The sequence below is a fragment of the Schistocerca americana genome, chromosome 4, assembly GCF_021461395.2.
Source record: "Schistocerca americana isolate TAMUIC-IGC-003095 chromosome 4, iqSchAmer2.1, whole genome shotgun sequence".
In the NCBI taxonomy this organism is placed as follows: Eukaryota; Metazoa; Arthropoda; class Insecta; order Orthoptera; family Acrididae; genus Schistocerca; species Schistocerca americana.
This window is the reverse complement of record NC_060122.1, coordinates 456120882-456138348: the sequence shown is the minus strand read 5'-3', so window position 1 is coordinate 456138348 and position 17467 is coordinate 456120882. Positions and strand designations below refer to the sequence as shown.

The 17467-nt window shown below is 36.8% G+C and overlaps 1 protein-coding gene across 5 annotated transcripts in view; it reads right to left on the bottom strand.

Annotated features, from left to right (window-relative positions):
• The window catches only part of LOC124613994 (TGF-beta receptor type-1), a 177616-nt gene that overhangs the window by 99828 nt on the left and 60321 nt on the right, over window positions 1-17467 (bottom strand). For 3 of the 5 annotated variants that reach the window (XM_047142792.1, XM_047142789.1, XM_047142788.1), the window contains one exon: window positions 2817-2965. In XM_047142792.1, the coding sequence (XP_046998748.1) occupies window positions 2817-2965 (149 nt within the window). Of the gene's footprint in view, window positions 1-2816; window positions 2966-12641; window positions 12776-17467 lie in introns of all 5 variants that reach the window. The other 2 variants (XM_047142790.1, XM_047142791.1) reach the window with 1 other exon arrangement.

Here is a 17467-nt window from a genome sequence, read left to right as displayed (position 1 = left end):
CCCAGTACCATCTCTACTACAGTTCTGACACAGGCATCTCCTACCCTATCAAAGGCAGGGCTATCTGCAGAAGTGGTCACATGGGCTACCAACATAACTGCAAACACTGTGACCCATTCTACATGGGTATGACCACAAAGAATCTGTCGGTCTGCATAAATGGCCATTGGAAAATTGCCATACTGTGGCCACGATACAGTTGGACAACCAACTGCTGAGCATGCCACCCAAAAAGGTGTTCTTGAGTTCAGAACCTGCTCCACAACTTGTACCATCTGTATTGTGACTACCGACACTGGCTTGACCATGAGCCCCAACCTTCACTAATCCCTGTTCACACCACCTTCCTTGCTCCCACTACAGCCTCACACATGCCTTCATGCCTTCTGTCCCCTCAAAACCCTTCCCCCCCCCCCCCCCTCCTGTCATGCATCTACATAGACCTTCCTGCTTCTCTCTTCTCCATTTCCTCCCTACTTGCAGCACAACCTCCCAATGTTGCACCCAGCAGCCCAACATCTTACACCTGCCACATCCTTGCGTGCACGCGCCCGCACCGCACACACACACACACACACACACACACACACACACACACACAGAGGCAGCACTACAGCATCTTTCCCCACTCTACCCCGCTATCCCTCACCCTCCTTGTCTCATGCCTGTTCTGTATCACCGATACCCACCCCAATCAAGATCACTGCCCCTTGCAGTCAGGCTTTAGTGCCCACAGACAACAGGGTGATGTGTTTGTGAGCTGTGTGTGTTTGAACGTACATGTGTGTTGGAAGTTTGAACATACATGTGTGTTGGAATCAAACAATGGAAAATCCAGGATGGAATGTAACAATAGTTCTGTATGTGTTTACGTGTGTGCGTGTGTGTGTGTGTGTGTGTGTGTGTGTGTGTGTGTTCAAACATGGTTCAAATGGCTCTGAGCACTATGGGACTTAACCTCTGTGGTCATCAGTCCCCTAGAACTTAGGACTATGTAAACCTAACTAACCTAAGGACATCACACACGTCCATGCTCAAGGCACAATTCGAAACTGTGACCATAGCGGTCACGCGGTCCCAGACTGAAGTGCCTAGAACCGCACGGCCACACCGGCCGGCATATGTGTGTGTGTGTGTATGTGTGTGTGTGTGTGTGTGTGTGTGTGTGTGTGTGTGTTCTTCCACATCTGAAGGAGGACTCTGTCCAATAGCTTTTTAATGCTCTTTTAACTATGTCTGTCTGCCATACAATGCTTCCTGTATGTGGTGAGCAACACTCTGTACTACTTCATATTGATCCATGTAAGTACTTGTTACATAATTTATTTCACTCCTTTCAATACCACTCCTCCATAATCCTAGCACTGAAAATTGCTTTTCCAACATATACTCGACTTTCAGATACATCTATCCACAATTTCTGCTAATTTTCAGGGTTTCAATTTTTGTGGCTAACTTTTGATCACATCTGTATCTATTCTAACACCCACCAGTCCACTTTTTGGAACGTTTTTCTTTCTCTTCAAAATCTTTGCATCTTTTCCTTTCTTTTTACTACCTCCCATCTTTCTGCCTTTTTTTTTTTTTTTTTTTTTTTTTTTGAAGATTTTTTAGAAACTCTGAAAGTAAAAGTTTCGACTTGTCTTTTTATTTATATGGCTGTCAGCGCAGCAGAAGTGCCTCCTGTCTTGCTGCTTGGAAAGTAGGTGCTCGTTATTTGTTTCAAGTGTCACCAATATTCATTTGTGACTTTCAATTTGAATAAAATTCTGCATCTACGTTTAACAGGGGAGGTTTGATGACAGCAGGAAGACATGAATGCAGTGTGTATGAAGAACGAAAGTCACAAAATCAAGTCATTACATAGTAAGACATTTGAAATCTTGAAACTGCACTACATAACACAGAAATTATGACAATAAGTTCACATTTCCAAATCCTTTCTATATCATTACTGGTCTTCTGTGAAGGATTATTTAAGAAAGGCAACAACAATAACTAAGATGATATATGCTATATTTTTCTAATAAAAAAATAGAGGGTTGGCAAAGATTTGTTGAAGTTATGAAATAGTTCATGCCCAAAATTATTTACATTTCACTAATTTGAAGCAAACATTAGAACAGTTTTCTGTAAAAAGTGCTGCACAGCTTCAACATATTTAAAGAATGACATCATGTAGCTGCCAGAAGCTGCTCCAATGTATATTTATACGCACACAACTGATTTTGGTTAAGTTGTTGATTAACACCAAATCAGGTTAAAGCAAGGTTCCCTGCCATCAAATACATAACAGTCTTCAGCTGCAACATGTACCACATACATATGCACCTGTTACTTTATATAATTTTCATCAGTCACCAAGTGCAAAAATCGACATATCACTGCAGGGTTTAGTAAACTGTCTAGAGATTGTAAGATGAATGCTGTAAATGTACTGTAAATTTTTGTACCTGGTGACTGATGAAAAATGTATAAGATAATAGATGCATGTACATCTGACAGGTGCTGCAACTGAAAACAATTATATATTTGATAACAAGGAATCTTCCTTTAACCTGATGTGGTGTTAAACCATAACTTGGTAGTTTAAGCAGAATTGGTTGTGCATGACTAAACAAATATGCAACAACTTTTGGCCATTTCATGATTCCATTCTTTAGAAACACTGGAAAGTGCAATGTTTGCTGAATTATTTATTACATGTATTGAAGTCAAAATACAGGCAGTAACATACAAGAGGCACAACAAGTTTTGCAATACAGTAAAATCCAGTGTAGTGGCACACTACACACCAAAGACCTGTTTATACCTACCTGTTTCTTTGTTGTTATTGAGAGTTGGTTTCAAATCTCTGTTACACATATCAGATTGCTTACAACATTCTACGACAAAAGTGTCATTAAGTTTGTTGGAGTAATGACAAGCGATGGGATTTTCAGGAGGAAAATTACTATCCAGGCACCTGTCATAGATACAACACACAAAAGACAACACAGATTAGTTGTATATCAAAAAAAATCATGCATTTATCAAAGTGTAGTCAGCCAAGGTTTACGGGGAATAGCCAGTTCAGAAAAACTCAATTCTTTAAAACACAATACTGCAAATTCAATATTAGAATTACACACACGGAGGAATCAGCAGACTGTTAATTATAAATACCAAGGAAATAAAACAACTTTATTTTAAAAACTACACAGGAAACAAAATAAATGCACAGTTCATAAACTTCTAATTCATATGATAATCAGTAAAGATTCATACATCATTAAAATTTCAGGCTTTGGACTACACACAGCTAGTGGGAGGATAGGTCAAAAAACTTGTGATTTGGTAAAATTGAAATATGACAAAATGCATGAAATTAAGGTAACAAGTAAATGAATTGTAGAGGAGTTGAGTTGAGTGATGTACACACACACACACACACACACACACACACACACACACACACACACCTCTGAAAAGCCACATTGTGCTAACTGAACATACAAAGCTGGGATAGTACTTCTGCAGGCAGACCGAGGTAAGGGATTGGTTGAATATAGAGGGCAAGGGGACAAAGAAAGCGGCCAGTGGGAAGAATGATTGACCAAGAGTACCTGATGGCTCAGGTGCAAATGAGTAATGTTTGGGCCCCAATGTAGAGTGAAGGAGAGTGAGGATTAAGAGGATAAAGGATGCATTCGAAGGATACCTCCTGTCTACATAGTTCAGAAAACCTGATGCTAGGAGGAGGGGAAAGCGGAGGGAGAGGGGGAGAGGGAGGGGAGGAGAAGACCCAGACAGCCCACGTTGTGAAGCAGCCACTGAAACAGAGGATGTTGTGCTCAGCACCTCGTTCCACAACTGGGTGGTCAATTCTTCTCTTGGCCACAATTTTGCAGTGGCCATTCATTAGGATGTACAGTTGGTTGGTGGTCATGCCCACATAAAATACTGTGCAGAAATTGCAGCAGAGTTGGTATATGACATGACTGCTTTCACAGGTGGTCCTGCCTCTCATTGGGCAGGATATGCTTGTGACACGACCTCAGTGGGTGAATCAGACAGGTCTTGTGCTTGGGTCTTCCACAGGGAGATGACACATATAGGAAGAGATTTAGGGCAGGTGTGACATAGAAGTCATGTCATATACCAAACCTGCTGCAGAATATCTGCATAGTATTTTATGTGGATGTGACCACCAACTAACTGTCCACCTGAATGAATGGCCACTACCAAACTGTGGCCAAAAGCAAACTTGATCCAGTAGCAGGACACACTGCTGAGCATATAGCACTCCATTTCAATGGCCGCTTCACAACCCATGCCACACGTTCTTTCCCATAATACTTTTGACCGCAATCTCCATTAACTCACTACACCACTCACCTTCACCCTGTGCCAGGACTCAAACTTCACTCAACCTGCACCCACACACTCTTTCTCACAGTCTCCACTTCCTCTGTTCTGTCAACTCTTCCCAATCTACTACTCCTTATCATCGTCATCTACATCACTATGATGGTGCTGGTGTGCTGGATTCCTATCCTGTGCACCTTCTGCATCTCACTTCTGCATTCCTATCTTGTGTCCAAGGGGCCTCTCCCCAAGCTATAATCCACCATTCCTCAACCTTCCCTCCTATTACCTGTCTTTTTTCCCTTCTGCGGCCACTTTTCTCAACACAACCCCTCACCCCAGTCTACCTGCAGAACTGCAGTCATGGCGTTGAGTATCTAGTCAGCACAATATAGCTATACAGGTCTTTGGGAGGGGGGGAGTGGTGGGGGGGAAGGCAGGAAACACACATGCCCGGTCTAGCTCAAAAAAGATTTGTCCGAAAGCTGGCAAATGTTTCAGTCTTGTTTATGTGCACGTCAATAGCTGAATGCCTCTACTACTTGATGGTTTGTTAGTTTGACTTCTAAATTATTGGCCTCTCAGAACTTTCCATACCATATTTATGGTACTACCATCTGAAATTCTGAACATAAGAGCTCAAAAATATTCATACTGAACACTATATTGATGAATTTCTTTTTTCTCTCATTTTGTTTCCATTCATCTGTCACTTTACTGAATTTACAAGTTGCTTATACTGTTTCATACTCTCAGAATGTCTCTTTACAGAGCCCTGTACCCCTAACAACAGGAAAAACATTGTTTTAAGTTGCAAGTTTAACATCACAGGACATGGTGATAGTTGCACTTAAAGAAAAATTGTCAAGCGTAGCCAACTATAATACTAATGCTGCCAGGAACTATTTTGCACCTTTTGTTAATACAGGGTTTTCATACACCCTTGTTGGTTGGGATATAATAGGGGTTTCCCAATGTTTTGGTACTAGTCTTTGTTGTTAAAGTACTCTAATAATTTAAAGAATAGCATTTAAAGAGTAACACAACCTGTGTGCTTTAAGGAAAGACTTATAACAGTCACACATTTTTTCATGCATTGAAATTGTGTAATTATGCATTCACACAATCAGTTAAGAATTTCTTTCCGTTTCCATTGTTTTCAATGATGCACTGACACAAAAAAATGGAACTAATGATACTATTAACAAAAATGGGAAATGTAGCATTACATGAATTACCTCCAACTTGTTCTACTTCTTCTGTAATAATTCAGGAGCATATTTTACAGCTAGTAAAAAACAAAATGTTGAACTCTCTCTGCAAATAAGTTTATTTTCTTCATTTCAGAAGATGATGAGAAGTCTCTTTTCCTATACATACATTCAAGTATGACACATCACTGTGTGACTGTACAGCTCAGATACCAAAATAATTCTCTATTCATGATTAGTATCAAGATTGTATACAAGACGTCAAAGCCCTACATTAAAAAGGTACCACTTCATAGGGGCTGGTTTTTTCTCTTTCAGTTATGGCAAAGTGTGCAAAGAAGATAATCATGTTCATTTAATATTTAATCTGCATTTATATACACTGACCAGTTTAAAACACATATATTATTAAATAGGGCAGCAGTATAATTAACATTTAAAGGAGTGGTTATACTTTACAAGAAACTAAACTGACTGATAAAAAATGTAAATACAATGATACTGTTGTACTACAGATACTTTTTCCATTTTGTTCAGATATTCTGTAAGCTGAATGCCATGGATAGAAGCCAAATGTGTATAGCATCTATGTTTCAAATCTGATACTTCATTTTAACATAATTCATAAAACATTTCACATAAATTCACTTGACCACCAGTTACTTATCCTTCAACATGTAAAGTAATTACAAGGAGTGTACGTCAGACTTTAATGCCCCATAAATGCTGAAGCTTTTATGAAGCAAAATTTCATTTATACAATGACAGTGGTGAAAACAGCCATGCCACTACTAGAGCATTGGTCTTATGTGACTTTAGGAAACTATAAGGAAGATAAGTCAAGCTGAATGAATGGGAGTTTGTATTTCACTTTTCCCATACAGAATTTCAGAGCCTTGAATACTAAGCCTCAAGTACTGTGTTAACTGAATGAAACATAATTACAATAACTGATCTAATTATCCCAAGATTGCAATGGAATTGCAAATAATTTTCATTTTATTATTTGCAAACCTAATAGATCCTTACATCCCTGTTTTATCACTCCAAAAAAATTAGAAATCATTTCTATTCTTTCTTGCAGAGATTTTTTATCATGGTATAATGGTGTTACATCTATAAACATCACAAACATTTTCATAAAACCTCTCCAAAAACAGTTATTTTTCAATTGCCATCACTTCTTCACCTTTACTTAGATTTGCTGTCTGTAGCTTAGGAATAATGTTATAATTTTTGAACAATTTATCCAGGTGAAACAAAATTAATATTTACTTGCATGTATTCTGAATAATAAGTGAACCATTGAATATGTTTTATTTATTTACCACCTTTTAGTTCCTCTTTGCCTGATAAGAGATGGGTGCAATGAATTTTACTATATTTATAATCTTGCATGCTATTACAATTGCAAAGCATTGACTTCCTAAGTCTGCCTGTAAATCCAATGTGTAACAGTAGGCTGTAACTTGACTATAAAACTTGATTTGCATGTTCAACACAGCACAGCGTTTTCGTTCCAGGTGAGACTGGAAATCCGATGAAGATAGCATCTGGAATTCTGCACACTTCACCTGAGGAATACCTAAACCTATAACACACAACATTCATTCCTCACAAATCAGTCACAGTCATCTATAAATTTATTTATTTCCTCTTTGTTATTAAAGAGATATTTTAATTTCATGTATCATATTGATGTATAATCTGGTAAATAAAACCTGTATGTGATTACAAAGACTTTTGTGACAGCAACCTTTAAATTAAAGTTCTTGTTTCATAATTTATGTCAAATCAGATTTAAAATTCAAGCTTTGAAGAACCATTAATACTGTCCTCAATGTCAGGAAAGCAAACTCCAAGTTTTTATCCCAGACACACCCCTATATTGATTTAGGCTTTTATAACCATTACCAAAAGTTTTCCAGCTACCAGTCCCAAGGTTTCCACAAGAAGGTTGAATTAAAGTCAATCACCATAACTGCAATAAGTTCATTCACCTCTTCAGTTACCAGTTACAACAGTGATATGGGAATTAGGTTTCTAACAGCATTATTGTGCCGTTTGTGTCGTTTTCTCCATCTCTACTCCACCTGATGGCTGCATTCTATTAATGTGACGTGTGTGCCCACAAATTCTAGTGCTGCCAAATAATATTTCATCAGTAGGCATGACTATGTTCTACAATGGCAGATTTCTCAAACTTACTTTTTATACTGTCAGTATGTTCTCTCCCAAGTGTTTATTAATAATGCAATCTTTCTTCTAAAGTAATTCTGCCAAATACTGAAAACCCTAACACACACTGTTCCAATGCTGCCATAATGGGCATGGGAGAGCCTGTGAGCACCCTTCAGTTCAACCGTGAGTAGGAGCAGGTGGTGTAGGCAACCTGTCAGACAGCCCGACCGCATGCAGTCTGCACAAGTGTGACCTGCTTGTCCACTCCTGGCCATCTGAGCTACAAGGCCAATCATGTGTCAGCCGTTTGTACACCCCTGCTTGCCCTGTGGCCGTGCCCACCCTCCTGCTCTGCAGCAGGTGCGTGAGTTGGAACAGCCTGCCCTAAGGACTGTTAGGCATTGGTCATCTTTGACTCATTGTAATTTACCCTTGATTTATGGAGGTGAGCTAAAGACTGATTTATCCCAATGCCCTCCCAATAACCACTCAATCTTTCTGGAGGCTGCTCCAAGGAACAACAGATGCAATTAATTTCTTGTCTTTGTTTTTCTATGGTTTCAATATGCATTTAGTATGCGAAGCAGATATGATTTCATAGGACTTAATACTTTTTTCTGAAGAGTCTTTCAAAGTATTTTAGCTCAGCCCATAGATTTTGTCTCACTAAGATAACCATAACCATGTTTCCTGAAGTACTGAAAACGAGTTTGTTCTGTGCTGAATGGTGGAAGTTACACGCATTTAAGTGTAGAATGGTATGGGTCGCCTTCCTTTAGACCATATGACACATCAGCTCTGTCTCTCCTAACTCAATTTCCATAGTGAACTTCATTTCTGGATAATACAACCCACCTGTTTAGAGGACATCTGTAATGCTTTGGTACCACGGGAGAAACAACAGAAGATGTCAGTTATATCCGTAAACCCAGTTTGGTCATAAAGAAGCCATATTCGAGGCCTTGCTATAGGATAATCCCATATCAAGCAAAATATCAGGTGCTGAATGGAACAGCAATATAACACTCAATAACACCAGCAGTGGATAATTTTTTACAAAAAACTTTGAACACACATTCCTGACTATGGCTTATGTTATGACTACTTTACATTATCAAAACTTGTAAGTCTTCACCCTTCACAGCTTTACGTTAATGATGGAATGAAATAACATATGATTAAATACCAAAACCAATCTGCAACTTAATTAATATTAATCTAAATGGAAGAAATAGATTGAGAAATTTAATTTCTGGACTGAAACTTGTACTCAACAAGTATTAACTTTCTTGATAGACTGAAACAGTGTTCCTAACAGGCCTCAAACCGAAACGTTCATTTTTAGTCAGCATGAACTCGGACAGATGATTGTTGCCCATAAGATTAAACTCCTGGATTTTTACCTTGGTCTGGTACATATTTTTAATTAATGAAGAAAAAATTAGTAATTCTGTCACAACTGCAGTAAAATGGCAGTGAAAAACTAGCTGCTCACTGCAGACAAACATGGTGTTGTGTAAAACAATTTAGTTCCATCACACTTAAAGATAATTTGCTCATCTGGAGTAAGCCATGATATGGCAGCCACAATTTCTTTCTTTTTTGTATACCTGTGATGCTACAAATAGATTAAATTGTTAAGTCATCTTCTCCTTAAGGAAAAATTTCCACTTGTATTTGAGCAACTAATGGGAATTAACACAAAATTTAAATTTAGATCACAAGACAAATTTCAAATCCCACCAATATCTAGAGCAGCTACTTCTGGTCCCATACACTACCATTTCTCATAGCTCACCACTTCAAAATTAATTTATAAGGAAGATCCTTATCAGCAGTCTAATGATGAAGTGAGCTAAGGAATGGAACAGGGCTGTGAGGAAGTAGTCAAGTTTCTGTAAAAACACACGCCAAATTTTCTGATGACATGGTTGACTGACAAGGCAAATTATATGATGATGTGAATGTAGTGCTCCAGGCAGATATAGATTTAAGGACAATGCTCATTCCAGCCATCAGCTAGGTCACTGCCAACCTAGACGAAAATGCCATGCATTATGTTGTTATTGTTGTTGTTGTTGTGGGCTTCAGTCCAGAGACTGGTTTGATGCAGCTCTCCATGCTACTCTATCCTGTGCAAGCTTCTTAGCATTATAGCACATTCATTTGATTTCAAAGACACTCATTTTAAAGTTTATATAGTGTTCCCTAGAGAAAAAAAGAGGCAGTAATTAATAGCCTCATAAGGCCATCGACATTGGGTAACACTGCAGATGAAGACACAGCTAAGTCATCTTCTTTCACATTTTTAGTTCAGATTTGGGGATGAACCTTTGTATGCAACCACATAAATTTCATCCATATTTGCAATAAAAGCTGAACAAATGATACAACCCTGCTGACATCATTGTAAGAAAGCTATTTACACAATAACAAAAATGAACATACATTAGTACTACTGTGTTAGTGACAGACACATTAATTCATTCTGGTTGGCAGGCTTAGATTTCAAAACTGTATTGTCCACTGAAGTGATCTTGGATAACTATGAACATCTACATGGCAACAACTGGATTACAATTTAATCAACAAATCCTCAGGCATAACTAAACAATACTCATGTAGCATAGCACTGCTTCTTTTTGTATACCCACGTTTGAGCTAGCAAACCATTGAGTAATAAAGGAATTTCTAGTTAACAACATATGTCACGATTGACAACAGGAGTAATTTATTAATGCTCCATGGGTGTGACACATGCAAACTGTAATTTTTTTACATAAACTTGCCTCTCCCTGGCATTTTGTTTCAAAAATGCATCCTTTGGTCTATATGTGCCAATTCATAAATTGTAAAATAATATCTTTCACTTGCCGTGGTACAATGTGTCACTTCCTCACTCTGCTTCACTACAAATAAAACTATGATTGTTTTAATTTTTTATTTTAAGTTAATCAGTTTTGACACTGTATATGAAATGTAAAAGAGTAAACTAAACTGCAAGACAAAATACTTTAGAATGTACAATTACGAAATGCCTTAATATTCTCTGACTGATTCGACAATATTATGGGAATCGTAAAGCAGATAAAGGGTGCTATGAGATATTTATCCTTATTTTTGTGTATAATCTATTAGCATTCTCCGTTTTACTTATCTAAAACTATTGTTTCATACACCCCTTTTGTACAGTTGTTTGTTCCCCTAGATTTTTCTTGATAGAACATACAAAAAATCTCAGTCTTCAGTTACAATGATCAAAGAATGCATTATAATCAGGAGAGTCAACATCAGTATTTATCTTTTGCTTCCTGTTCCAACCTATTATCTGTCGCTGTCAGTAACATCAAAGTAAAATGGTTCTGTATCCAATCATGACATAATTCTTCAGGAAAACAAAAAAGGAGTAATTCTGGATTTTTTTGCCAAATAGAAAGCAAAACTTCAAGTACTGCAGAAAAATTATTTATCGATTTATTGTATCATCACAAAGTCATAACACAACATACATGTGACTCTATGAAGGCACAATTATTTTAATAGTTTATTATGGGTGTTCCATCAGCCCATTACTCTATAGATCTTTATAGAATTGAAAAAATAATAACATTCACCTTGGTACAATGGTTTAAATAAGCAATATGTCAATTTACATAATGAGAGGACATAAAAAATTTCTTTGTCATATTCAAACACATCTCCTCCTTTCTACAGTTAAGACAGTAACATCCAAATACTTCCCCCTAATCCTTTGAAAATCAATCAATTTACAAAGCACCCATGACTACTAAAGGACCTTAACCAAGTTGTAAAATGTACATCATAATCATCACCTCATCATCAAAATCATCACTGTCACATGAGTTGGTAAATATTTTGACAAATAACTGCCCATTATGCTACAATTAAGTAAGGACAACAATGGCATCATAAGTACACTATAATATTACTACGCTAGCATTTCCTTGTTACATTAGCTTTCCTGAGAGTATTTGCCAAGCATAAAGGACCATCAACTAGATTAAGAATTTATAGTCTCTTGTACAGCATATAAGAAACACCACTTTCTTCTCATTTTTCTTTTTGGGATCATGAATATTTGCTCTGCCTATCCTCTGCATAAAGCAGAATATAACCACATTTGATGACTAAATGACAAAATTGATGACACCAAGTATGTACCTAATAATTTTAATAAATCCAATAATTTTAAGCAGACATATTTCTCAGTAATTAGCATGATAAATATGACAATTTAGTTTCATAACTATATCACTTATTTTTCAACATGTACTGAAGTCCACTGACAAATACTGAAGTCTATTCATATACACTCATTTACAAAATAACTCAACTATTAGGTGCCTGTTTAAAACTAGAAGAATAAAAGCAATGCAACTGCATCAGAATACAATCAAATGAATGTAGAATTAATCTGACATTTGTAAATGTTCATGCCAAATATACAGAGCTCTGTGTAGCTGCACAATTCACAGGTTGTAAAATAATTATATATAATTTAATACCACATTTCTCAAAGATCTATGAACAGCAGCAAACTAAACACCAATATATTTCATTCTATCAATATTTCATTCTATCACTCTGTGTAAGTGTATCACATGAAGAACTGTTCACATTGTCATGAAACCAGTCACTCAGAGGCAAAAACTGTATCAAGTTAGCGGCAAGTACAATGTAAACACACAAAGCTGCTACAAACACACTACTCATTTGGTTATTAACATAAATCTACGATATCCAAACAGGTAGTCTGCTACTTGTTAGTGTACACCACACAACGTCACATGGCGAACTGGAGCACAAGATGTTAGACAGCAAGCTGGGGCACTGATGACTATCATGTCGTCCATGTGGGAGAGTGCGGGGGAGTCACCTTACCTGCCAAACGTGGGACCTCATCCTTGTTGCACATGTCTGAGTGGTTGCAGCATATCATTGCATAAACTGCTGTGGGCTTCCGTGTACAAAGTACCGGATACTCCGGTGGGAAAAATTTCGCCTTGTTAAGACACCTTAACAATCAGGAATAACATAAACAAAAACTCCTCAGATGGAAGAATAAAATACCACTATTTAGTTTAAAAATATGGGCTGTATAGTCAGCTAAAAATAAGGAATGTAAATGAGTTTTTATAATGCAATTATGTAATTGAATACTAGTTAAAATTAAGCAAGTACTCTTTCATTAGCAAAACTTCACAACTTATTTTTATGTTCCAAAACACTTATCAAAACTGTTAAGGTAGCTACTATTTAAGTGGTCACTGTTTATCTGTGAATTGTGTAAAATAAAGCACCAAATGTGTGGAATTAAATTCTTCAAACAGAAACCTCATCAATCAGAAATGAAGACCACTCTGAAAGTTTCAAGAATGACTGTTCTGATCTACCATTATAATTGCAAACAGGACATGCAACAGGAGCAATCAATCATTTGTTGAAAGTTTCAACAATGTAACTGTTGAAACAGTGAAAAGATCATTTACATTATTCAGTTGTTGTTGGTAGCAATGGACTGAATTAGGGTCATTTCTTTGTAAAACAAAATTACTATTTCAAAGAATAGGAATGAGAATACGTATCTTGAGGAACTGATTCAGGTATATGGAGACTCTCCTCTCTCCACAATAAGTGTCTATAGTTGGCTGTTGATTTCAGATATGATGGAAATTTTCTTTATGATGACAGTAAATCAGTGTTGCCTAAGCAAATACATATCATATTTGGGGAGCGATTGAATGAAACACTCACTGCACCTACAGCACATGGAGAATGTCTTTTTTGCAAGGAATAGTGCAGCAGCCATTGTTAAGATGTTACATGGAAGTTTTCAACTCAGGTTAGGAAGATTTGCAGTCAGTGGACACCACATGGTTTCATCAAGAAACAGAACCCCACAGTTTGATGTTTTATCAGTTGATGTTTGACACATTTAATTTTACCATAACAGAATCAACATTCAAAACTATATCGAAAGATGAAGCACAACTGCATGAATTTGATTTATAATAATAATGGGGGGCATACATACAGAGCTTCTCTCATGATGATCATCCAATGAACATGCAGAAACCAAGGATTGTAGTTAACAAATATTACTGATCATTTGCTTCACTGAAAATGAACACCTCACCCCAGTCACCACACTAAAAGCTAGTATTGTATCTACAGACTGTTATGCCTAAAGTGTCTAAGGTTTTCAAGGAGACAGAAGATAAACTGACAATGGCAGGTGTAAATGTAGTACAAAATTTATAGCAGAATGTAAATTATTTATGCATAAAGGAAACAATTCAGCAAACAGTGGTGGTATTAAGTCTTCAATAGGCACAAAAAAAGGTGAAAACTGTGCTAGCTTTACGAAGACTGACACACACACACACACACACACACACACACACACACACACACACACACAGTGTGGCACGTAGCCACCTGTGTGTTCAGTGTTCAGCCAGTAAACACAGAAATGTGTGCGTGCAGGGGAGGTGGGGGGGGGGGGGGGGGGTGTATTGGTGGCTGGATGACAGCACGCCTGTGCACTCATTGATGGATTCATCTAAAAGCTAGCAACATTTTCATTATTTTTTGTGCACCTGTTGATAACTCCACACCTTCACTACTTGAAGAGTCGTCTTCTTTACTCCTAAGTTATTTACAATGGCAGATGTGGTTGAGATTGTGGTCGATCATGACAAATGCCTTCTCACATTGTGGTCACTATACAAGTATTTTTCACGACATTCAAATCCAGGCAACTCTTAATCCACTTCACTGCCTAAATCTGCCACTATGTAATTGTGTAGCACGCTGAAAACTAAATACATCATCTGTCGACAGAGTTGTGAATCTCCAAACAAATGTGCCTACAGAGTCTTACAACACAACCTTTCCAAAGGAAGGAATCAATGTGTGAAGATTTTTTTTTCTTTTCAGAAGCAGAATTTTACTTTGGTTTCTTAAAACTTTCAGAGTGGCTCTTGTTCTGAAGTAAGAAGACTGATTTTCATTATGAAGCTCTTCAGTTTACGTAAATAATCATATTAATTTTCTTGTCTGATAGACTGATTTCACAGAATATGGGCTCCAACACAACAAATAACCTAAAAATCCTGAATTTATGGAGCTATACAGTGTTTTTTATGTTGTAATATTTTTTACCACAAAACATTTAGTGTTCTTTCCACAGGAGATTACAGAATTATGCAGTGATCTACACCCAAAAGTGTCCCATCAGGAAATATATGTTTTTTAACTTCAAGTACGAGTTTTCAGTATTGGGCCTGAGATGGGCAATAAGAACTGCAACTACACCACAGTAATACACAAGATATTTAGAAAATAAGTGTGTCCATTACAAAATAAAAACTCTTTGAGAAGCTAATGCTGTACCAGATTTTGGAAAGATGCTTCAGAGCTTTTTTCATAGCTTGCCTACCAAACTTCATACATCTCCAATATTGCTGATGACAAAATTTTGTATTCTCATGGAAATGGAAAAAAGTGAACTGATGCGTGTTCTGGAAACTGAAGCACTGATCATCAGTTGGAACAAACAGCCTTTATGAGTCACACAATCTAATTATGAGCATTACACTGTTTTTGAAAACTGAACTACTTCATCAAAGTCTTATTCTTTAACATGCCTGATGAGAATATTCTCGGAAAACTGTGCACATATTTCTTGAGTGACCACAGTTAATATAACACAGATGAAGAAGAAAAGTAAGCTACAGAGTTACATTGCAGATGAAGCAATGAACAAAGATCACTCATGAGAGACCCATAAATACATAGAAATATAGCATGATTTACAACATGCACTGTTCTACAGTTAAAGTAGTACATTAAATTGAACAGCCTGACAGTATAAAAATATTAAATGCCTTTCACATTAAACAGAAAATATGTGAATTAGCAATCTGCAAATACTGTGGGAACAGATCACTACTACAAGTAATTTTTAACACTTATTATGATCCACAAAAAATTTAATTTTAATTTTCACATGGCTACACAAATTCTATATGTAAGATGAACACTTATAGAAATGCACAAAGCTCATAATGCACATTTCATAACCATATGAACTGTCTGATCAAACACTGTCACTTGTCACTTTGAGCATCATGTGACAGGAAGCTAGTTAATGTAATAACTGTTATTAGAAGAACACTGTATATTACTGTTACAATATGAAGCTGGCTATATGCACTGGACCTAATGAAAATAGAGGAAGCATAGCTTAAATGGGATACCAAGTTCTATGATGCAGGCACAGTGCATTTAACAGATGCACAAATATATATTTGCCAGGGGAGGGAAAATAAATCAACGAATTACAAAACTGCTACAAGAACAAAGTACAATCAAAACAAGAGGTATTGCAAATAATCAATATGGTTGAAAGAGAGTGAAAACACTGTTGCAAAACTGGCCAAACCCCACAAACCTTGTCTGTTACAGAGAAATTTAAGTCCATAAATGTAAGAGCACAAACATGATCACAAAATATTCCAGAACAGTACACAGATGCCATAATTTCTGAAGCGCTAAAAACTGTGTGTGATATAATAAACATCTTACACTCCAGTTGACAAACTCTGAGAGCATGCTATGGAGAATTATTATGCACACTTCCAAAATTTAAAAAAAAATGGTAGTTGTGATTGTAAGGAATTCCTCATCAAGTATGGCCTGTTTCCACATAATTTATAAAATTTACTTGGCATCCTAAAAAGCAACTAGTTCATGTGCAAATTTCAGCATTACAACTAAATTTGTAAATAAAACTTGAAATAGATGACAAGGATGTTCTCACTTGTTGAATCAAAAACAGAAATAACTACTGTTGCTGTTATAATTTATGCAACACATGACATCCATTCATTTGCACTATTATGGTATTTTACATCTCAACAGTTAGTGGATAAAATTGCACTTCACTGTCTGGAAGATGAACTGTTAAAAGTTTCTACTGTACAAATAATCACTTTAAGAAAGAATTCAGTTCTACACATTACAATTCTGGCAAAACAAAAATACACTCCCACTGCATATGCTTATTTCAAACAGAGACAACAGTTTTATATAGCTATGGCATAACAGAAATCACTTTGTTGAGTGCTAATCAGTTCAGTTCTTAATGGGAGCTCATAATTCTTGTATCGTACCAGGTCCAGGCATTATAAGAGAATCAGTGTACTTAATTTAATATTATATGTTTACTGTTCTGTCAAACACTGCACAACGACAATGCAACCCCACTGTGAATGTTGTTATTGGGCATTGGCTCAGTTAGTTGATACTTGTAAGCTGCTGGAAAGTGACTGAAAGTGGTTGCAAATGGATGTGCTAGGAATGTTTGCAATATATACGTGCAAGATATAGCAAACATACTTCAGGTGCTATCCTCTCCCATCGATACTGTCCTCTCTATATAAAGTACAGTTTCTCGTCACCACCTGTTCACTAGACCATGAGTAGCATGTCAGTGATGGGTCTATGGGCCCTGTATAGGGGAGGGAGGCAGCAGGAAGAACATAGGGTTGGAACTCCAGTTAGCAATGACAACAGAAATGGCTAAACAAATGCTCTAAAATATTTTGTTTCAATTCAGTATATTTAGCAATATTTCTGAGTGTGACACATTTTAATAATTTTCTTTATAGTGTGTGAACACTGGTTTTATAATTGGTACAGTT